At 35.1% G+C, this 22,148-nt stretch overlaps 1 protein-coding gene across 1 annotated transcript in view; it reads left to right on the top strand.

Annotated features, from left to right (window-relative positions):
- Window positions 1-22,148, top strand: part of LOC139117943 (sialate O-acetylesterase-like) — a 74,976-nt gene that overhangs the window by 23,156 nt on the left and 29,672 nt on the right. The window contains exons 3-6 of the mRNA XM_070681185.1: window positions 7,823-8,007; window positions 11,157-11,295; window positions 14,395-14,572; window positions 18,582-18,715. Coding sequence (XP_070537286.1) covers window positions 7,823-8,007; window positions 11,157-11,295; window positions 14,395-14,572; window positions 18,582-18,715 — 636 coding nt within the window. The remainder of the gene's footprint in view (window positions 1-7,822; window positions 8,008-11,156; window positions 11,296-14,394; window positions 14,573-18,581; window positions 18,716-22,148) is intronic.

Here is a 22,148-nt window from a genome sequence, read left to right as displayed (position 1 = left end):
TGAGCTATCAAAGATTTCCACCTTCTTCATCAACATGTGTCAAAAATAGTTATTCTCTACATAAACACAGCGGAGCTATATCGGCCGCTAGGTCGCTTGTTATTCACATGCAAGTGTCATATTTCTGAGGGATCAATTTTGTGCCAGAAAAGCGGAACAGATTTTTCTATCACTATGAGTGTTGAAGAAAAAGTAGAAAACATGAAAAAGATTATGGAACAGAATTTTCTGAACCTTGCTATATTTATAAGGAATTCTGGTGTTTGCTGACCCCTCCAGTAGCTACCTACAGATAGCTGGTTACAGTTAGAGTTATATGTGTACTTCAATTCAATAATACTTGGTTAACGCAAAGGAACGACACGGAGACAAGTGTTTGGCCGAAATCCGGGGTTATGCATGTACTGCCATGGCGGGGGCAACGAGGCGTCATAGCGGCCTGGATGGCGGTACCGGGTTATTGGTACCGTGCATCGGGCAACGTGCTACCAGTTGCCCGCAGCAGACCCATGACAGTACCCCCCTGGAACTTTATTATGTAAAGTTAGCGATATAGAGACATACAGTATCTTTTATTGTGAGCTGCTAGCCTGCAGCGAGGCTTTTTTTTTTTTTTTTCTGGTGGAGGGTGGGTGGGAATTTTGTGGTGTGAACTTGAGCGTGGCAGAAGTTGAAATGGACGATCTGTGGCTTTGATCATACTGATATGCGCATGGATAATGACGTGGCAAGGGTGACGCAAGTTGTTTAGATAACGGTAAATTTGAAGGCGGTTGGTAGATAAGGTTACGTCTCCAGTGCATCCAGCAAGCAGTAGAAGTAGTGGTGCATGGTGACCCATACTTAGCAAGGTCTAAACCCTTCTCCCCGTGTCCCTCCAGACGTTAACAATGATTATAGCAAAGCCATAATCACCCAATTTTAACATCCGTTTGATGGTGTTCAGTTTTGGACATGTTGTTCTCTCATCTGAAATGAACCATACCACACTCTCTGTCAGTGTGTGTTGAGTAATGAAAGATTGATTGATTGATTGATTGTATTTTGTTTGCCACCCAAGTCCTTTTATGACAGCTCATTTGTAATTTTCAGTGTAAGGGTGACGCAAATTGAGATGTTACTGGTAAAAATCAAATAAATAAAAGACAACTCAGCCAGTATTAGTGTTACTCCTGACGTTTTGTTTAGTCATTTTAAATCACTTGCACAAAAAGGTATTCACTCTCAAAATTTTGATGCTGATTTTGAAGCAAAAATTAAGAGAAGACCGTTAAGGTGGTTGGAAAGGCTAGAGCGTCAGTTATAAATTTCAGCAAAACTATTAAAATATAAAAGTAGTCAACATTCTCTGTGGAATAAAAAAAACTAGACATTTGGGCACAAAAGCATTGCAGAGTTATAGCCTGTTAAAACTTCTGAAAAACTGACCAAATAAGAAGAAGTTGGGGAGTCCTTAGTGTATTAACTATGGTAGAGGTCCCCTAGCTTTTAATAAAATGTTTGAAAAGGGAAAGTCATTATTTGCTGTTTTTCAGGAAAGTTTGACAAGGCGGTGCTGGCATTCAAAGTGAGTGACTGCTATTGTAAATGCATTTTTAGATTCTTTGAGTGTCAAAGAGGTGTCAAAAGTGAGATTAACCAAAAAAACTGCTCTATGACTTCAAAAGAGGGGTGCAAATATGGCTTGTTTTCAACATTTTTGACAGAATAACAGTTTTCCTACATAATTGTATACCAATTTAATCCAATTTTGAAATGAGATATGGACATGGAATTTTTACAGCCTATTAACAAGGTTACAGATACGATTTGTACGGCAAAATTTTCCTGTATTTGAAGTACTTTTTGAAAAATCACATTTTGAAATTTGAAAGAATTTGTAATAATTTTTTGATATATAAACCCATGTAAAATCATAAAAACAAATTTTATTTACAAATCCTGCCGTACAAATCTTACAATAAATAGTGTCAACATATTTATAACCAATTTGGTAATATTAATACTATCCAATTATTATTAAATTCAAATATGTAAAAAAAATATGAAAAATTAAATTTTAATATTTACTGGTGTCATATTTCAAATCATGGCTGCAAATATACAATTTGTATATTCTTTGGAGAAAATATTAACTAAGGGAGTTATCCTGAAAATTTGAACTAAATATCTTGATTCTAACACTTGAAATTTGACATTAACTCTGAGAAAAGAATTGGTGCAAAAATAGCCTTTCCAACCACCTTAAGTGGTTATGAGTTCTGTAGTAATGAACTTCTTGACTCTGAACTTTCTGCCAGTGAAATGTTAACTGCTATTAGATCCTTGAAATCGGGCAAATCCCGTGGCGATGATGGAATTTTAAATGAAATGATTAAGAGCGACTCGGTTATTTTAATGCCAGCTCTACTCAAGATCTTCAATGCTGTTTAGAGTTGTGAGCTATTTCCAACTTTTTGGGACAAAGGGTAAATTGTGCCTATCCACAAATCTGGGCCAGAAGATGACCCCTCAAATTACAGAGGTATTAATCAGTAGTTGTGTAGGAAAACGTTTTACCATTATTGTGAATATAAACAGAGCTGACAGTTTTATTCCAAGTAAACATTTGCTCAGTTGGGAACAAATTGGTTTTCAAAAGGATGTCGTACATCCAATCACATTTTTGTTTTAAAGTCTTTGATTAATTATTACAAGCGTCAAGGTAGTTTGAAGCATTTGTTTACATGCTTTGTAGATTTACAGAAAGCCTTTGACAGTGCCTAGCATTTGGGGTTGTTTTATAAATTATCAAAACACGGCCTCTGTAGTAAGTTTTTGAATATTTTGAAGTTCATGTATGATAATGTCAAGTTCTATTTCAAGTTATCATCTTGTTATACCAATTCATTTCCTTCACATGTTAATACCAGGCAAGGTTGTAATCTCAGTCCCACTTTATTTAATTTATTTTTAAATGATTTGCCAACTTTACTTTATGACAAATGTATTGATGCTCCTGTTTTGCTTGAAAGAAAACTGCCAATTCTTATGTTTGCAGATGATATTGTGTCATTATCAACCTCACAGCCTGGTTTGCAGCACTTACTCAGGTTGCTTGAATCCTTTTTTGATTATGATATTCAATGTAAACTTTGATCTGCATAAATATAATGTTTTTATTTATGATAAGAGACTAGATATAATTTCCTCATATACTTACCTATAGGTATCACTTTTATCCCATCCGGAAATTTCAAAAAGCAAGGCTTTCTTTAAAAAGCAAAGCACTGCAGTCTTTATTTGCTTTTATGAAAACCTTTAACTCTCAAAATGGGACACCAGTGGTGGTACAACTGCATCTTTTTGACTCTCTAGTCAAACCAGTGGTATTGTATGGATAAGAGGTTTGGGGGAGTTACTTATTTAGAAAAGTAAGTTCAATAAGATTTAGTGATTACATTCTGAAACCTAACGGTGAATTTGAGATTGTTCAGATGAAGGCATGCAAACACATTCTTGGTGTTAATAAAAGTGCATGCATTCATGCTTGTTTAGGGGAACTTGGGCGTCTCCCACCTCTGCTTTGTATTATCGTTAATGTGATAAAATATTGGAGGTGTTTAGAAAGCCTTAAAAACAATAGTCTCCTTGCTGTAGCATTTGAACTTGAAAAGAAATTGCATGAGAAGGTTCTGTCTACATTTTTAGACTTTGTTAAATCTGTCTTTGCAATTGTTCACACTTAATGAGAGAGAAGAATTGTAAATTGTCCACAGTTCTTAGAACAGTAAAACATTCCTTGAAAGCAAAGTTTGTTGATGTCTGGAAGAAAGCCATAGAAAGTAATGAGAAACTAAATATTTATTGTAAGATTGAAACTCTTTTCAGATATGAGAAGTATCTGTCTCTTGTTAAAAATCCTTTTGATAGAATAGCATGAACGAAAACAAGAATTTCATATCATATTTTCCCATATTTTCCCAGTTGAAGTGGGCCGTTATAAGATTATCCTTAGACACCTTATACTCTGAACTTTATGCAAAAGTGATGTTGGAGATGAATTTCATTGTATTATGATTTGTCAAAGTTCACCTCACAAGGTTTAAGAGATACTTACTGTAAATTTAATTGTGATATTCAGGCTCAGCTGAAACATTTTGACAAGATGTCCTTCTTCGAATACATAATGTCTTGTTCCGATGATTCCTTGACAATATTACTGTAAAGTTCTTTAATGAGCTTATGAAAGCTTATAACATGTAATTTTGAGGTGGCTTATTTCATCTCTTTCTTGCGAAATTTGTTTAATCTTGTAATTCTTTTGTTTTATATTTCATTTTATGCCAATGTCACGTATGTGTACACAGCTAAATAAATAAATAAATAAATAGCTATAAAACTAAAATCCAAAATAATCGCCTACCCCAAAAATAATCGCCCATGGGTGTACTGGTATAAGTGGATTGGCTTATTATCAGAAAACACTGGTAATAATTTTAGGATCCATTCATAATAAAAGCTGAAAACAACCAATTTGATTCCTTTGTTTTAGTTGAGACTCCCTCCCTTCTCCTTGAAAATGAAAGTTTGTATGCAATCTGGAACATTGGTGATGCCAACCTGATACTTACAGCTACAGTCATTTACTGATTCCAGGTTTATACAGTACAATGCCACTAGACTTGCCCAAAATCTATGGACTTTATTATGTCATAATTAAATAAATGCACTTTAGCAAAATTTGTCTCAATTTAATGTTGTATGTGTGGATCGAATGAACATGTTCAGATCGGTGTGATCGCATACTAGCCGTACACCTGGCCAAAGCTATCTGAAACTCAGCAAAAGGTAAAACAGTTGACATAAACAGGAGACAGGGAAGGACTGAATAATTTAAAAGTATTTGTTGAAACATCAAAATAAAAAAAGAAAGCCAAGCAACTAGTTGACTAGGCTGTAAATCCAAATGAGAAAACACCAAATCTGTAAATCCAAATGAGAAAACACCAAGTCTGTAAATCCAAATGAGAAAACACCAAGTCTGTAAATCCAAATGAGAAAACACCAAGTCTGTAAATCCAACTGAAATCCAAATGAGAAAACACCAAGTCTGTAAATCCAAATGAGAAAACACCAAGTCTGTAAATCCAAATGAGAAAACACCAAGTCTGTAAATCCAAACGAGAAAACACCAAGTCTGTAAATCCAAATGAGAAAACACCAAGTCTGTAAATCCAAATGAGAAAACACCAAGTCTGTAAATCCAAATGAGACCAGATATGAACTTCAAATGCTCACGTGTTTCATTATATATTGCAGTTGTGTAAAATTGAACCTTTGCCATATGTTTGCAACTTCATTGAAAGTATTATGATCAACATAATGAACAATAATCACCGCCGATTAGGTCATGAAGTATACAAATATGTAATTAGCTGAAATAAAATATTAAAGTTCTTTGACTGCTGTCATTGTGTAATTACCGTTGGCCAAGTCCTTCAAGCCATATATGCCGAGCTGTGAAAGCTCATTATATATGCAAATTATAAATTAGCTGACATGAAAATGTGAAATGACTTTTGATATTGTTTTAACCTGGTATAATCATCAATGTACATAGCATGTTTTGCCAACTTTGATCAAGTAAATCTCAGTATATATCCCTAATAAGCAAAGTTCATTAAATATGTAAATTAGGAATAGGCTTAAGTAAAAATGCTTAATATTTTCAATAATGTTGTATCATGGTACATGTATATGCAATATATGTAGCAAGTTTTGTCAACGTTGGTCAAGTCGATTCAGATATATATCTCTAATTAGGAAAGTTTATTAAATATGCAAATTAGGAATTGGCTGAAGAGAAAATACTTAATGACTTTCAATAATATTGTATTATAGTGTCTTTAATGTACATAGCAAGTTTCATCAATTTTGATCAAGTCAATTCAGATATATATCCCTAATTATGAAAATTCATTTAATATGCAAATTAGGAATTAGCTGAAGTAAAAATGTCTTTTGACTTTCAATAATGTTATATCACAGTATCTTTGATGTGTATAGCAAGTCTCAACAACTACAATCAAGTTAATCCAGATATATATCCCTAATTGGGAAAGTTTATTAAATATGCAAATTTGGAATAGGCTGAAGGAGATATGCTTAATGACTGTCAAAAATGTTGTATCATAGTAGCTTCAATACATGTAGAAAGATTCATCAACTTTGGTCCAGTCAATTCAAATATATATCCCTAATTAGCAAAGTTCATTAAATATGTAAATTAGGAATTGGCTGCTGTTAAAATGCTTAATGACTTTCAATAATGTTAAATCATAGTATCTTTAATATACATACCAAGTTTGGTCAATTTTGATCGAGTCAAATCAGACATATATCCCTAATTAGGAAAATTCATTTAATATGCAAATTAGCAACTATCTTTCATGTCATCCCTTAATGGTTCCCATTGCTGATATATCTTGGTGTGATCAACATTTGTAGCAAATCTCATCAAATTGTGTGAAGTCGTTTTTAATGTATATCCGTTTTTTCTAAAATCATTAATTATGCAAATGAGCAAAAAGTATGCAAGCCGCACCCACCAAAAATAATCAGTTCTTGCCATTTGCTATCTGAATCTATGTACCTGATTTCATTCTGATCTGATGAGCCGTTTTTGAGATATCAGACCAACAGACAGACAGACAGACAGACAGACAGACAGACACACGGACACACAGACAGACAGACAGACATCGCTGCGACATATGCTCACGTGTGTAAACACGTGAGCAAAAAACACCAAGTCTGTAAATCCAAATGAGAAAACACCAAAGCTGCACATTTATCAATCTAGACTCATGATGAATTCATTTTCAAGGTATTTGAATATTTTGATTTATTTCTCAACAAACAAAATGTGACACATTTCAAAGAGGAAAAATCTTGTCGGTTCTAGCTTTGTATATAGGTGGTTCTGTCTTATTTGTCCCCTAACTTTGTCTTTATCATGTTCTTGATGAATGCAGAGATTGCATATTATATCAATTTTAATCAAACGTAAATTTGCAACAAAGTGTTTCATTTGTTTCTCAGCTCATTTTAGTCACTTCAAGGCCCTGCAATGCTGCATTTCACCTACCATCCAATCTGAGAATCCTCGTGTGATTTTGGTGCACGCTAAACAAATGATCCCCCCCCCAACACACACACATAAAATTTGACTGAATTACATTTAAGGCACAATAGCTGTATCTTTCAGCATTATTTGTGTGATTTTACTTCCAAACTAAAACAAGTTCCTGGGAATGTACTCATTGAGGGGTGTTTATACAAGTATAAAAAAACTGTCACCTTGGACTGCATGTGGAATTTTGAGCAAGATAAATAATAAACATTTGCCCAAACATAAAATGGCGCCCTCATGCAGATAAAGCAAAAACACTGTACATTGTGTATGAAACAACAGAGTAGTCCAATATAATGCATAATGTTGAATGTTTTCCACTGGGACATCATATGCTTTGCTTTTTTTTGGTAATATTACCAGTTTTTAAAAATGGCGGGAAATCAAAATAACGGTTAAATTTAAATTTACTTGTCCAACTTTTCAGAAGTTAAAGACTATATCCCTTAAATTTGTAGAATTTAAGGAAAACCAGAGAAACTAGAAAGCCTTTTTCAGGTCAACAAATTTCAAGAGTTGCAGCTACAGGGGCTGCTTCAGCTTTCTTATTGATGGCCAGCTCCTTTGGAAATAGTTTGTCTAACTTTATTATGTCTATTTGTAACTATAAGCAGTGAGATTATTTATTTATTTTTGATATAACCACAGGGCCAGACAATGACTGGATCTGGAAAGTCAATCTGGATATCATGCCACCAAGTGGACCATTTGATATTCAAATAAAACATTTAAACTCAAAGAATACAACAGAAGTTATTATACTGCAGGATGTACTGTTTGGAGATGTATGGGTCTGCAGTGGACAGAGCAACATGGAGTTCACTGTCTTTCAGGTAAGTCTGTTATCTCCAATGAAATCTCTTTTTATGCTTAAGAGAGTCATGTATGGGTCTGTGGTGGTCAAAGCAATATGGCTAAGTTCACTGCCTTTCAGATAAGTCTGTAATCTCACTGAAATTACTCATGCACAGCCATAGGAACTGTTGTCCATAGTGTAGTACTGTATATTTGTTTGTTTATTTTGTTTTTGTTTGTTTATTTTCCAGTTATTTGTTTGTACCCATTTTATCTCCCATGTTCCTCTATGCACAGCAAAGATTGCCTACAGGTAAATCATGTCTCAGTTAGGCCTACCTGTATGTCTCTATGAGTGTATATATGTGCATATCTACAGTATATGAATGAATGTCCATCCACTTCAAAAACTGCTGCATGTGTCACATCAAGATTTGGTGTGAAGACGTGTACAGTAATAGGTTGTACATATGTAAAAGAATTTGCATTCAAATTGTTACATTGTTTTATAGTGTGTTCACACATGGTCCATTAAAACACTTCTGAAATGTTTCAGGTCAAATACTGGCATAAAATTCTATTTTGTAAAGGCAAGAACTCACTTGTATATATATTCTATTTAATTATGGCAAATGGTTTGTGTTTGGTGGTAATCATGACTTCAATAAATAATACTACTTTGGGTTGTTCAGAGGTCAGATATTCTTAAAATGACTGCATGAATGTCTGATAGCTTTTGGAACAGGTACTGAAGCAATGGTATGATACTTGTTCAGGTAAATTGGCAGTTTCATTTCTGATTGATGATATTACTCATTTGCATGTTAAATGAACTTTCACAATTAAGGATGTATGTCTGGAAGGACTTGCCTAAGGTTGATAAAACTTGTCAGCTACAGTATGTTGAAAATAAAAAAAGGTTACAATAGTGAAAGACATTGAGCAGTATCATGTCAGTTAACTCCTCAAATGCGTACTACAGTACTTGTATTCAGGTCAGTGACACATACAACTCAGAAATTACATTAAAATATTAAAAGTATTGAAACGGAAGTATTTTTCCGTTCACATGTGGATTTCAAGAACAATTCTGCAAATTTTTGCTGTGTTAAACAGCCATTTAAACCAAGACAAAAAGGAAATATTAATCCAAAGCTTTGACATACACTGATCTCACAAGTAGTTGCAGAAAAATTAAATTTCTATACCGTACAACGTACAATGTACAATGTAGTGGACAATAAAATAAATTTAGCTATACTTCCAACTGTTGCATTTGGTATTGTATTTCCACCCAAAAAACTCTTTACTCCATTTGTGATATCTTTGCAAACTATTTACCAATCCTATGTATTCCACCCCTTTCAACAATGACATACAGATGAGTGGACTTCACTCCATATCCATGACAAAGTTAAATTGTTATAGTAGGTAATGAGACCCATCATGTGTCATGTATCAAGGGGAAAGGCTACACACAGGGCAGTCAAACCAAATTCAGGGCTTAAAATTAGTAGTCCACTTGGGCTATTGGTAGCCCACTCACAATGGCTGGTAGCCCATGCATATTTTAGTCTAGGCGTATTATTTTTCAAGCTATTTTTCAAGATTTTGCACATGAAGTGAATTTGCTAATCATTTGATGTGAATACTTAATTTGCACACCTTTAATGCCCAAAGGAAACAGGTATAATGGACAACAGTGACACTCAAAAGTTTGGTGACGTATTGTTTCATTCTCAGAGTTGTATGCAAATTTGATTGTCATCATGACAACGACCATGACCTCAGCACCAGCTAGCGCAAGCTAGGAGGGCTAATTTCCATGTCATTGTGATTGATAGATTTTGATCCAAATGAATGAAAATGCGTTTTCATTGGCCATCATTTTCTGTGCCCTGTCATCCAAATACATCAATTCAGATATTGAAACTTTGTTGCAATGTTCCAGCAGGGTCGTCTTTTAATTTGCATAACGAAGTCATAGTCTGACCTTTCTGTGTCCAGCTGGATTTGACTGCATTTAGCTGGTCCAAAAGAGATCAACTGGACATAGCATGCCGAGTACTGACTGAATTTCATGTCCCAGGCTTTGGTACTATTAGTGCAAGATGCGAGGTATAATGATATTCAAATATGCAGATTACATTAATGAGCATTGTTTTGGTATTAAAATTCTATGCTAATGACCCTTACCTTGGATCTTGCACTGTATACTTTGGTAGTCCGTGTGGGCTACCATTTCATTGATTTTGGTAGCCGCAGGGAAAAGTTTGTTTTCTGTGGACGCAGGACTATCCCTAATTTTGAGCCCTGAATTTTGTATCATGTATCAAGAGGTAAGGCTACACACAGGGTAGTCAAGCAGCACTTCCCTTTTCAATCAGAATGAAATATCCTTAGTTAAATCTATGGTGTAGTACGTGTTGCATATACAGTATACCGGTACACTGTAATGTAGATAATTTGTATAGCTTGATATCAGCCATGAACTTTTTGCCATGATTAAGAAAAATCCTGAATAGCTAACATTTGATGTCATATCTCAACACCAATAACCCTAAGAAGGAATGATACTCTGCAACAATAAAGTCAAAGGCATTATACAATATTTGGATGACAATAATTCAACATGAAGAGGTTTGCAACATAAAAATATCGAATTCCAAATATTGTACAGTCACTTTTTCTTCAGCAAAATTGGCTATCAACATGATCAGAAATCAGAGTTCTCAAATTATTGGGGACAGCTCTGTATTTCACACGACTTTTGAAAAAACAGCCAAAAACTGATGAGGTAAAGTAATTTGTTTAGTGAGTAAAGTGGGAGCTACATGCAATTTGTAGACACTGTTATTAAATCAGGGGTTCACTAAAAGTAGAAACAATCTGACTTTCAATAGTGAAACTGAAGAATTGAAAAAGATGTGTCAGAAATTAAATTACCATTGTTCAATTAGTTTTCTTATTTGTAGGAGAATCTTGCACCAGAAAGTGATTAACATTTGGTTTGAAGCGTTTTTAGAATTGTTCCATTTATGTTTTTCTGATTATGATATTGATAATTTACCCATTTAACTCACCTAATACTGGGTTTATTAGTAGAGTGTAGGGACTGTCCAACAAACACTAATCAAAATGGAGCTGATCAAGTATTATATTGCTATTTTATGAAATTTCTTTACAGACTATCAATGCATCAGAAGAAATGATGATAGCAAGTCAATATCCAAACATCAGGTTATTCACTGCTGATAAAGTTGAGAGTGAAAAAGCACTGTATGATTTGCAGTCTATTATGGAATACTGGAGTCTGCCGTCACCGAGTAAGTGCAAAGAGCAAATAGATACTCTTGAACAATGGAATACAATTAGCCAAGCACTCCCCCCCTGTTTATTGCATGTTTCCATCAAACTGCCTGTTTGAAGAGCATTTCTTAAGTGTAAGGCCTACAGCTTCATTCCTAATCATTTGGAACAATAGACACAGTTCTAAATAATACCGGTAAGTCAGCTTGCAGTCAGTTTATTCACTGTGACAGTAGCATTGCTTCCAGTCACAGTGAATACATTGTTTCCCAAGCACACTGAATACCTATAAAGATGTTGAATGATCCCTGAGATTGCTAATTCATATTTTTAGACTTGGTCTCCACATCAATCATGGAACACCCAGTGAGCTTTTAACTCCAAGGAATTCCGTTTTTTCTCAGATCTCACTGGCAACAGCAGTTCAGTTTTGCATCTTTTATAGTGTGTCATATCAGAAGTACATTTTACTTCATAAAATGATTACATTGTAAATAATGTACCAGACTAAGTTGATTTGCTCATTAGTAAAATTCTTCAATTAACTGAAAGAGATCAATTTTCCTTTGTAAATACACATTTATTCAAAAGAAAACCTTTGCATTTATCACTACATTTACAAGAATCTGATAGAACTTTCTGATCATTTAATAAAAAAGCTATTGTTGACATACATGTTTAAGTAGATGTAAGAGGAGCTTGAAAACAATAAGTTAAAACTTGATGGAACAAAATTGTCCAGTTCTACAGCTTATTACATATTTACCACAAATTACTAAGGCTGCGTTCACAAATAATGATTGGGAGGTGGGGATGGGGGGTGGCTGGAGGAATCGCGATTGAAATCTAAATTTTTTTCAGATCCCCCTCAATACCCTAAAAAAATTTCAAATGCCCCCTCTATATGATCAAAATTTTTCAAGTCCCCCAAACTATCACAAGCCCGCATATTTGTAAAGGATGTAAGCGCAGAAAAAATAAACATGTATTGCGCCGTTCCACTCACAGGTGTTCAACACTACCTGTTAGTAGCAGTTTGTAAAGTTATATTCCTAAGGCAAGTTCTTAAATTGATTCATTTTTAAATGCATCAGTGAACGTTTTGGATTTACAGTATCAGTCTAAGCCAACTTGAGTTAATCCAAATCTGGCCAGGTCAATTGCTCCTGCCGAAGAGCACACAAAATGACGATCATTAGAGAGTAGGCAAATTGTGAATTCTTGCTAATTGCCATATTGTAAAAAAACTGAGCACAGTGACCTACCAAAAATTTGTTTCAAAAGTACAAGACATATATGAATTAGATGTAATCAAAATTGACAATACTTGAAGGTTAAAATATTCCATCAGATAAATGTTTAATCTCTGAAATTTGGGTGTAATAATGGAAAATTTAGTCTCATATTTTTTCATTTAGTCTTTACTATTCAAAGTTTTACTTTTGTATTATTTTATGACAAGAATGTGAAAATTTAGAAAATCAAGCATGTTGACCCCATCTTTTTTCTTTAATATTTGATTATAGTCATATGCCAGAATTCAAAAATTCCCGATAATTTTTCAAGTCTCCTTGTCTTCCATGTGTTACTCTCTGGCCTGATCTTGTGTACAAGTATGTTTCACTGTCATGAGCGTCATTTGACCCAAACTCTTTCTTCAACTACCATGTACATCAGAGTCAGAGCTATCTCTGTCACTGCTCAGGTATGCAGTGACAGTGACACTGCAGTAGCAGGGCGGTACCTGATAGTGACACTGCCCGTAGGGAGTAGCTGTATTAATTTCATAATTTTGGCAATATTTTTTTTTTCAGTTCTACAACTGTGCTCTTATACAGCATGTTGAACTGTCTAGTATTCAGCTTGCTATCACAGCCTGTGTAGGTGTGCCACTGACAACTGACTGTCAGTGTGGACTCTAATTAAATTATCACCTAATACATATTTATATATACAGGCTTTTGTCGACAAACTGAATATTGTGTGTTTGAGGATGCTGTAGGGAGACAGCAAGAAACTGTAGTTGATATATTGCATAGAAATATTGCAAAAATTATCAACAGTTGCAGCTTCTGCCCTGTTACTAGGCTCAAGTTTGGTATTTTTACAACAAATCACACGTTTAGATTTTTTCGCAATTAAAGTAATGAAATATGGCAAAATGGTTCTAGATTTTTTACATTATTACTAACATTACAACAATTGAATGACATAAAAATGGTAATCATTTTTCATTGAATTATCTACAAAAACTTGGAATTGGAAAATGTAAAACATAAAAGGGAACCAAAAAAATTTCAAGTTCCCCCTACAGGTAGAGCAAAATTTTCAAGTCCCCCCTCTACCACCCCCATATTTTCGAATTCCTCCAGCCCCCCCCCCCCCCCCCCCCCCCCAAACACAACTTCAGTGGTTTGGTACTTTAATTAGTTGATGGAGATTCATGTCTGACATAAGGAAAACTTGACATTTATGTAAAGGCGTGGATAGATATCTTTTAACCATTGATACATTAAGCTGTGAAATGAAAACTTGACATTTATGTAAAGGCGTGGATAGATATCTTTTAGCCATTGATACATTAAGCTGTGAAATGAAAACTTGACATTTATGTAAAGGCGTGGATAGATATCTTTTAGCCATTGATACATTAAGCTGTGAAATGAAAACTTGACATTTATGTAAAGGTGTGGATAGATATCTTTTAGCCATTGATACATTAAGCTGTGAAATGAAAACTTGACATTTATGTAAAGGTGTGGATAGATATCTTTTAGCCATTGATACATTAAGCTGTGGAATAAGGAAAACTTGACATTCATGTGAAGGCGTGGATAGATATCTTTTAGCCATTGATACATTAAGCTATGAAATGATGTTAATTATAATGACTTCCTTTATTAGTTGATATTTTTTTTTGTAACAGAAAGTTTCTTCACAGTCCCTCAATGAAAGAACTGTGTTTTCTCCCTTTCCAGACTCTCAAATATTGCTTTAATGTTGCTGACTCAAGTAAATACTTGTAAAATATATGTATTTGTAAAATCATGTCATCGCATTCCTGATATTGTTTGTGCAATTGCAGACACAAAATCCATTTCTCTTGACCATTTCAGAGACTGTCGCAAATAACAGCTTCACTTACTTTTCTGCGGTGTGTTGGTTTTATGGACGTAATCTTTATGACCACTTTGAGTACCCTATTGGTCTCATTGATACCAGCTGGGGTGGCACTCCAGTAGAAGCATGGTCCTCACGTGATGCACTTGCAAAATGTAACATCTCATCAGCTGGGTAAGTCATCAGTTTAGTTCTTTGATTTATCCTTTCACTGTTTTCATTTTGCTTTGACTAATTTGTCATTACAAGATGCACGTAACCAACACAGTTTTTTCAAAGGAATATTTCTCATCTAAGATGACAAGGAAGCCCCCTCATACTACATATTTTCAAAAACCAGAGAATCTAAAGTTTAGTATACCGGTAGTAGCAAGTTTATTCAGAGGACGAAAGGGATATATATTTAGGGTTAAAAGCCTCAATTTTAGTATAAATAATAAAAATAAATTTAAGTCAAAAACTTGGTACTATTTTCTGAAATGTAATATTTCACTTGAAACTCTTATTCAAAGTGTAAGAACTTTATGGCCAAACAAAATACTATTACGTGTTTTGTTATATGGTATACCGGTAGTATGAAAATTTAAGAAAATTTGACCAAGCCAGGGTGGAGTTAAATTTCTTTGAAATCTTGATATTGGGAGAAAAGAGAAACCAGGAAAGTGGATGATTTGCATTCATTTGTATAAATTTACACTTCTTTCTTACTCATTTTACGACTGCTTGACAAGCTTAAAGGTGAACCCAACCAATATTTTAATCATGGGTTAATAGTTTACCTATTAAAGATTGAATGAATCTTTGCAACAAAGTGATTTTGAGCAAAATACGCTGTGTTACGTGCAACTCTATCATAAACACAGAAATCTCATACAGCAGATGTTCTGTTCTTACTTCCGTGGTATGCTTTAAGCGTGAGCACACAGGTATACGATTGATTTGATGTAATACTCTATGTTATCTTGTGAGTGAAATATATTTTTGTTGATGAATATTCATTGATCATTTGCTGTACCTGCACCTTATGCCGTGCACATTTATTTGAGGAATGAAAAATTCATGTACCGGTACTGCAAAACCAGAATTATAGCACAGGCAGACAAGTGTTTTAAAGTGAATGGGGTTTGTGTACTGTCTGTAGGTGATAAATACTGTATATGAAATAGACCAAAGCATGACTTTTGTGTTGTCACTTTGATTTGTTCATCACATGATAATTATCAGGCAATGCTAGTAGACATACCGTACTCCAGTGGGAAGAAAACTTTTATCAGTACATGTATGAACATTTCCACAAAGCATGTGATTTTTTGGATGGACTGTATTTGTGTGGACTATATTTTTTGAAGGGCAATGATCAGGGGTACCTAAGAAAGTGTAGCTTTTGAATGAAAACGATAGCTTTGACACCAGGCAGGATAGCTTGGGTAGGGAAACGATAGTTTCAAAGCTGTTAGACCTGTCCTTTTTAAGAAACACATTTTTTGACCAAAATGGAAAAAATAGCCCCAAAATTCAATGTTGCAGATTTCATCAGAAATTCAATATATATTACTTAGCTCATCTGTAGAAACCTGTATACCAATTTCAAAGCTATCAGACCAGTACTTTTTGAGTAACACATTTTTTGACCAAAAATGAAAAAATTGCCCCAAAATTACAAAATTGCAGATTTCATCATAATTTCAATAAATAGCATTAAGGTGATCTGTAGGAACCTGTATACCAAATTTCAAAGCTATCAGATGAGTACTTTTGAAAATACACATTTTTTGGCAAAAATTGCCCCACAATTACAAAATTACATATTTCATCAGAAATCCAATATATATTACTAAGTGCATCTATAGAAACCTGTATACCAAATTTCGAAACTATCAGACCAGTACTTTCTGAGAAATACATTTTTGACCAAAATGGCAAAAATTGCCTTAAAAATGCAAATTTGCATATTTCTGCACAATTTGAACAAATCTGAAATAGATCATCCCTTGGGACATATGTACCAAATATCAAAGCTATCTGACCAGTAGTTTTGAGGAAGAAGACTTTTAAAGATTTTTTTACCAAAAATGACAAAAATTGCCTTTAAAATACAAATATGCAAATTTCACCACAACTTGAACAAATCTGACTGAAGTCACCCTAAGTAAACTGCATATCAAATTTCAAAGCAATCGGACAAGCGGTTTCAGAGAAGAATATTTTTTTACCAAAAACAGCAAAAAATGCCCCAAAAATACAAATATGCAAATTTCACCACGATTTGAACAAACTTAAGTGAGGTCACCCCAAGTGAACTGCATATAAAATTTCAAAGCAATTGGACTTGTGGTTTCAGAGGAGAAGGCAATTGTTGATGGACGACGACGGACGACGAACGACGACGGAAAATCAACATATTTGATGAGCTCCGCGTCGCTGACAGCGGAGCTAAAAATGCAATCACTACCATTTTGTTTTCTAATATTGAAAGGATGTGAGAAAAATAATCTCACACCCCAACAGTCTGAGATAGAATGTTTCCTCTCAAATCATATTGTTGTGAAATTACCAGACATAACAATTTTAAACATTCAACATCAAGTGTGTTCTGTTAATTATTGAATATTAGAAAATAGAATCGGAGAATTTTCTCCATTGTTTTCTGTGAAAATCACAGCAGAAATATTGGCTGCTTGTGTTACATTTTTGGTAGTTAGAGTGTTTCTATGTGTTCCATTGTCTTCATTGTAAAGTATTTTATTCAAAATATTATTCCTGCATGTCAGAGTTTTCTTTCCATTCAAAGATTCTTGACAATGACTATAGGCTTTGTCAGGGTAATGCCTCCATGATCAGCTGCATCAAGGCCAGTGATGAGGATGTCAATATTTATAATGAAAACTGCTGGTTGAAGTCTGAGAGTAAAATAGCAAATAGAAGTAGTGCAATCAAAAGTTAGTTGTTCTGTATATGTTGGGTTCAAGCAATTACTTTCAAGTTTCATTAACGTTCCATTAGCTGTATCCTCTTGCGATTTTTCCGTTAGTTTTGATTGAAATGATCACTGGCTCATGTTGAATAGCCTGTCAAATAACAGAGAATCGCATATTATTCGGAAACATTACGTGCCCTACAACTAAATAACATGTGATTTTACAACGAAAATTTCAATTTTTGTCCGGACAGAAATACAAACTCTGTTGACACACGGATTGCACCTGCACGAGCCATTTACAGCAATTTCAAAATAAATATTCATTACTTATGCCCGACACTTACGTCGTAGTCCATTGTCGAGCACGTTGTGTAGCCAGATGTCTGGCAATCACGACGCAATGTTGTTTTTGATCCCGCAATAAACGTGAACTTGTACATCTGGCGTGATCGCGGCGTCACCATATCTGCGTTCTCCCCAGCACGCTGAGCATGACAGACGTCAACAAACGAGCTCGGAAGGGCAACACGTTTGAACAAAAATTAGCAGTTTTATGTGGCTATAACATCACTAATCATGTTTGTTTCTTCGTAAAACACATTTTGCAACAAATATGAGCCTCCAACATGGAATTTTCCGCGGTAAAAAATGGTCAAAAGTTACAAATAATGGCCCTTTAACTGGGTTAATGAAACTTTTAACTAATCCCTTATCCTGCCAATGTAACTACCAGGTCAAGTTGGATAAAAGCAGTGGATAAATGAACCATATTTTGTATTTGACAAAGACTGGAACATTTGAATTGAAGGCCTGTGAAAAGATAGATGCCGTAACATTATTTTTATTGACTAAACATGCTTTAACGTATACGTATAGGTTTTGGCCAAGTATACTTTTGATTTTCACTGATTTGGCTGAAAGGAAAGTGATAGGTCTGACAGAATATGAGTAAAGGGTCTATTTATTGTAATCACTAAAAACTGTTTTCTGTGCATCTCCAAATTAGTGCAAGATGTAAGGTGGATTCATATTCATTTATGCAGATTATATCAATTGCATTGTTTCCGTATTAAAAATTAAAATTTTACGCTAATGATTCTTTATCAATGTGGAATATTCATGTACCTCATATCTTGCATTGTATATGAATAGCTAGTCTCTGTGAATATCCATTTCCTGTGAATGTCTTTGTTTCTAAATATCTAACTTTTTCCTGTAAATGTTTTCCATGTATGTAATATGTAAAATGTAAACTATTTTCAGAAATGATGTCTTCAAAACAGAGTATGGTATTGAAAAGAAGAAAGTTGATGGACCTGGTGAGGATTCTGTCTTATGGAATGCTATGGTACATCCATTGTTGAACATGACTATCAAGGGAGCTATATGGTACCAAGGTATGCAGTCTTTTGTTTTGATGAGAGTCTCAGTGAGCAGTAAACAATACTCATTTACCATGCACCACATAATTTAGTATCCTCAGACGAAGTCTGCAGATACCTAGTGGGCTTTATGCTCGTTGCATCCATTCATGTGTCCACACAGATATCTAAGACATGCCAGGGCCCATTTCTTGTAAACTTGGTATGAGGATAGTAAACAAAATAAATCACCATAATTGTATAATCCAATATGGCTATTTGTTGGCAATTTTGTTTCCATTTTCATTATGTCTGAAGGTATTATGTAGATGTACCTGGACTGATCAAAACTGGCACAAGAATAACACTCTGCAGGTGCTGCCAACTGGTAAATTTCATAATTTTGCAAAATCATCACAAAACATGTTCTGAGGGCTAGTTTACTGATTTTACAGATTTTTGACCCTGACCTAAAATTTGGTGGAGAAAGTAGAGCTGTTTGTAACTACCTGGTCCCTCCCACTGGCAAATGCAGAAAATATGCCCTCCCACTGAATTATGATGCCCACTGCCCCAGAATCTATGGTCTGCCCGCTCCCCACTCTCCACAACTATTCAAGCTCCCCATTGCCCTCTCCTGACCATTGAAATTCCCCGTAGCAAAACTGTGCAAGCAAAAACATTTTGGCATTGCTCCCCTCTATAGGCGCTTAATCGTCCTGAAGTTCTATCAACCACAGCATTCCCCTCCCTCTACCTATTTTCTGGTACCCACTGCCAGAAATTTTCTCCCCACCCACTGTGAAAAACTGAAATATCTTCCCCACCCACTATAAATATGGACCTTTTCTCCCCGCCAGCTAATTAGTTTTTAAATTTGCTCACCTGCTTAAAATCTGCAAACTAACACTTTTTTGCACGAACAGCTTCGATGGCGACACCTAACAATATGACTTACCCATGCACGGCAAATTATTTTGGGATATGATATCATATCACCACAAGGCCATTTTGTTATGAATTTTTTGTGTCAAGAGGTATTACTCTGACACGCCTTGCTGATTTAATTCTTTGAATCTTGGCAGAAGGAAAATACAGTGTGACATACCGGTACATGTGTATGCACAAGGGAAAATTTTATGATATGAGTTAATATGATAGAAAAATCTTGAAATGCAAGGATGAAACATCATGAATCTATACATGAATCTCTGAATCATTGTCCGTTCGAGGTTACTTTTGACATGGAGTGGACAATCTTTAGCCAATATTTCATGGAGGAAACCTTAACACTGCTAAGGGATATGGATCCACAGGAATGCTGGATGGCAGGATGCACCCTACCAGGAATACAGACTCCAGTACATTTGTTATAGTTCCAGTCATTAAATCAACATACAGGGCATATAGTATCAGCGTTTACACTCGCATGTTCATCACACACATTTTCTTCTAAAGTACACACAAAATGTGTTGATAAGCCAGACTTTTAAAGTTGCCGACTCATTTAATCATTGGTTAGAAAAACATATGGAAGTCTTTTTTGGGTCTTACAAGAGACGAATCTCTGATTTGCAAGGAAAACATACCAGGGGTTATGGTCTTGGCAGAGACTGATCAGTAGTTACCAGATTACAGGGTGCCAGTTTATGATCTCTTTCACATAAACAGAAAGGCAATTGTACACATAGCTGTCACGCATGCTACGTTCAGCAGGTAAAAATTGAAACGCTTCTGTAACACTATTTGTGATTTGTAAACACAGGGGATTAATAGTTTGAGTCCGCTTGCATCCATACTCACAAAATTAAGCCATTGTTTTGGTGTTTAAGACGTCTTAATGCGCCCTCTCGAGTTCAAAAGGTGTGTATGGCCAAGCATACGGCATTGTAACAAGATGGCCGAAATGAACGACGTCGTACTGGCTTGCATGTCTTTTTTTTTTTACCTGCTGCATATGCGGTCCAGACGGATTCGTCGTCGCCTTAATGATCTGAATGCAGACCAAATGCAGTCGTTAACCGATTTACCCCTTGAGTTTGATACGTTCAGAACTGCCGTGCACGGGAACATGCATTTGCTATGGATTGTACTCAGTCACATAAATGCCAATGTAATAAAGGGAAAATGGCTTCACACATCACCCGTCTTGCCTTGTATGTGCTTTAGTGCATTTAGTGTCTAAATTGTGTTTTTGCTGTTAATGTGAAAATTAACAAACGGGTTGTTAATTTTAAAGTAAGCCATGGCGAGACGTTGGCATAGTCGAATGTGTCTGAGACAACTGTGATCCTTTGAGCCCACGTTTCGAAACCAGCTTGGTATCTTCCTCAGTCGCCTATGTATATCTCTTTCTTATTTTTAGCTATTATAGAATATAGTCTATAGAAGCTATTGGGATGGGTATCCGTCCGGCGTCCGTCGTCAGTCTGTATGTATGTATGTATGTATGTCCATTTGTGAGGCGTCCATCCACTCAAATATCTTGAGAACCGCAGTACTTACTGATTTGATATTTGTGCTGTAGATTAAAAATATGATTTTGAGAAACTGTTTTTTTTTTACTTTTTGATATTGTTGAAAATAGGCAAATTAATGCCAAAAAAGGCGTTTTTGGTAAAAAATCTTCTTCTTCATAACCGCTGGTCAGAGAGCTTTGTTATTTGGTATACAGGTCCCTAGGGATGACCCAACTTAGATTTGTTAAAATTGTGGTGAAATATGCAAATCTGTATTTTTAAGGAATTTTTTCTCATTTTCGGTCAAATTTGACTTACATTGTATGTAATTCTTGTACTGTATAAAGCCTATCAATTCACCCAGAAAAAAATAATTACAGTACATTTACCAATGATTTTGACGATGAGATACAGCTGGATATTGATACACTACCTAATTAGGTTTGTCAGTTTGCTCTCGAATTTACCCTTTTAGTGGTCAACTTTTACAACTTTGCGCCAACATCAGACAGACTAAAACAGCAGGTGATGCAGCAAGATGTCTGTAAACTAATTTACTATGTAGTATGTTTATATCTTTACAGCAGCTATCAGTTTCAATGGTGACACACACAGAGACTGGTTGCCAAGTTTTACAAGCAGTTCAAATTCACGGAGAGGTGGTAAAAGAACGACGTTACTGCAAATTTAGACTCAGAGGACAGTGTTCTTTGTAGTTGAATATCAATAAAGTTCATGACTTCAAAAATAATAGAGTGATGTGTAAAATGAACAAACTTTACTTTGGTTATCAACAAATGAATGACACCACATTTCTCAATGAGCTGACATCGGGGCCTACTTCAGTACGAAGTGAACTTGGGGTTTCAGGCTATTTCGTGAACGTCATTTGTTTTCTATATTGACAAGATTGTAGCGACAAGCGATAAAAACATTGCAACATTGTAAGAGTGTTTATCATTTCTAGTTGATCCGACGTTTTTATTAAACACAAAAAATCTAAAACTAAC

Source organism: Ptychodera flava, chromosome 18, assembly GCF_041260155.1.
Source record: "Ptychodera flava strain L36383 chromosome 18, AS_Pfla_20210202, whole genome shotgun sequence".
Taxonomy (NCBI): Eukaryota; Metazoa; Hemichordata; class Enteropneusta; family Ptychoderidae; genus Ptychodera; species Ptychodera flava.
Note: the sequence above shows the minus strand (reverse complement) of the source record. Positions and strands in the feature narration are given on the sequence as shown.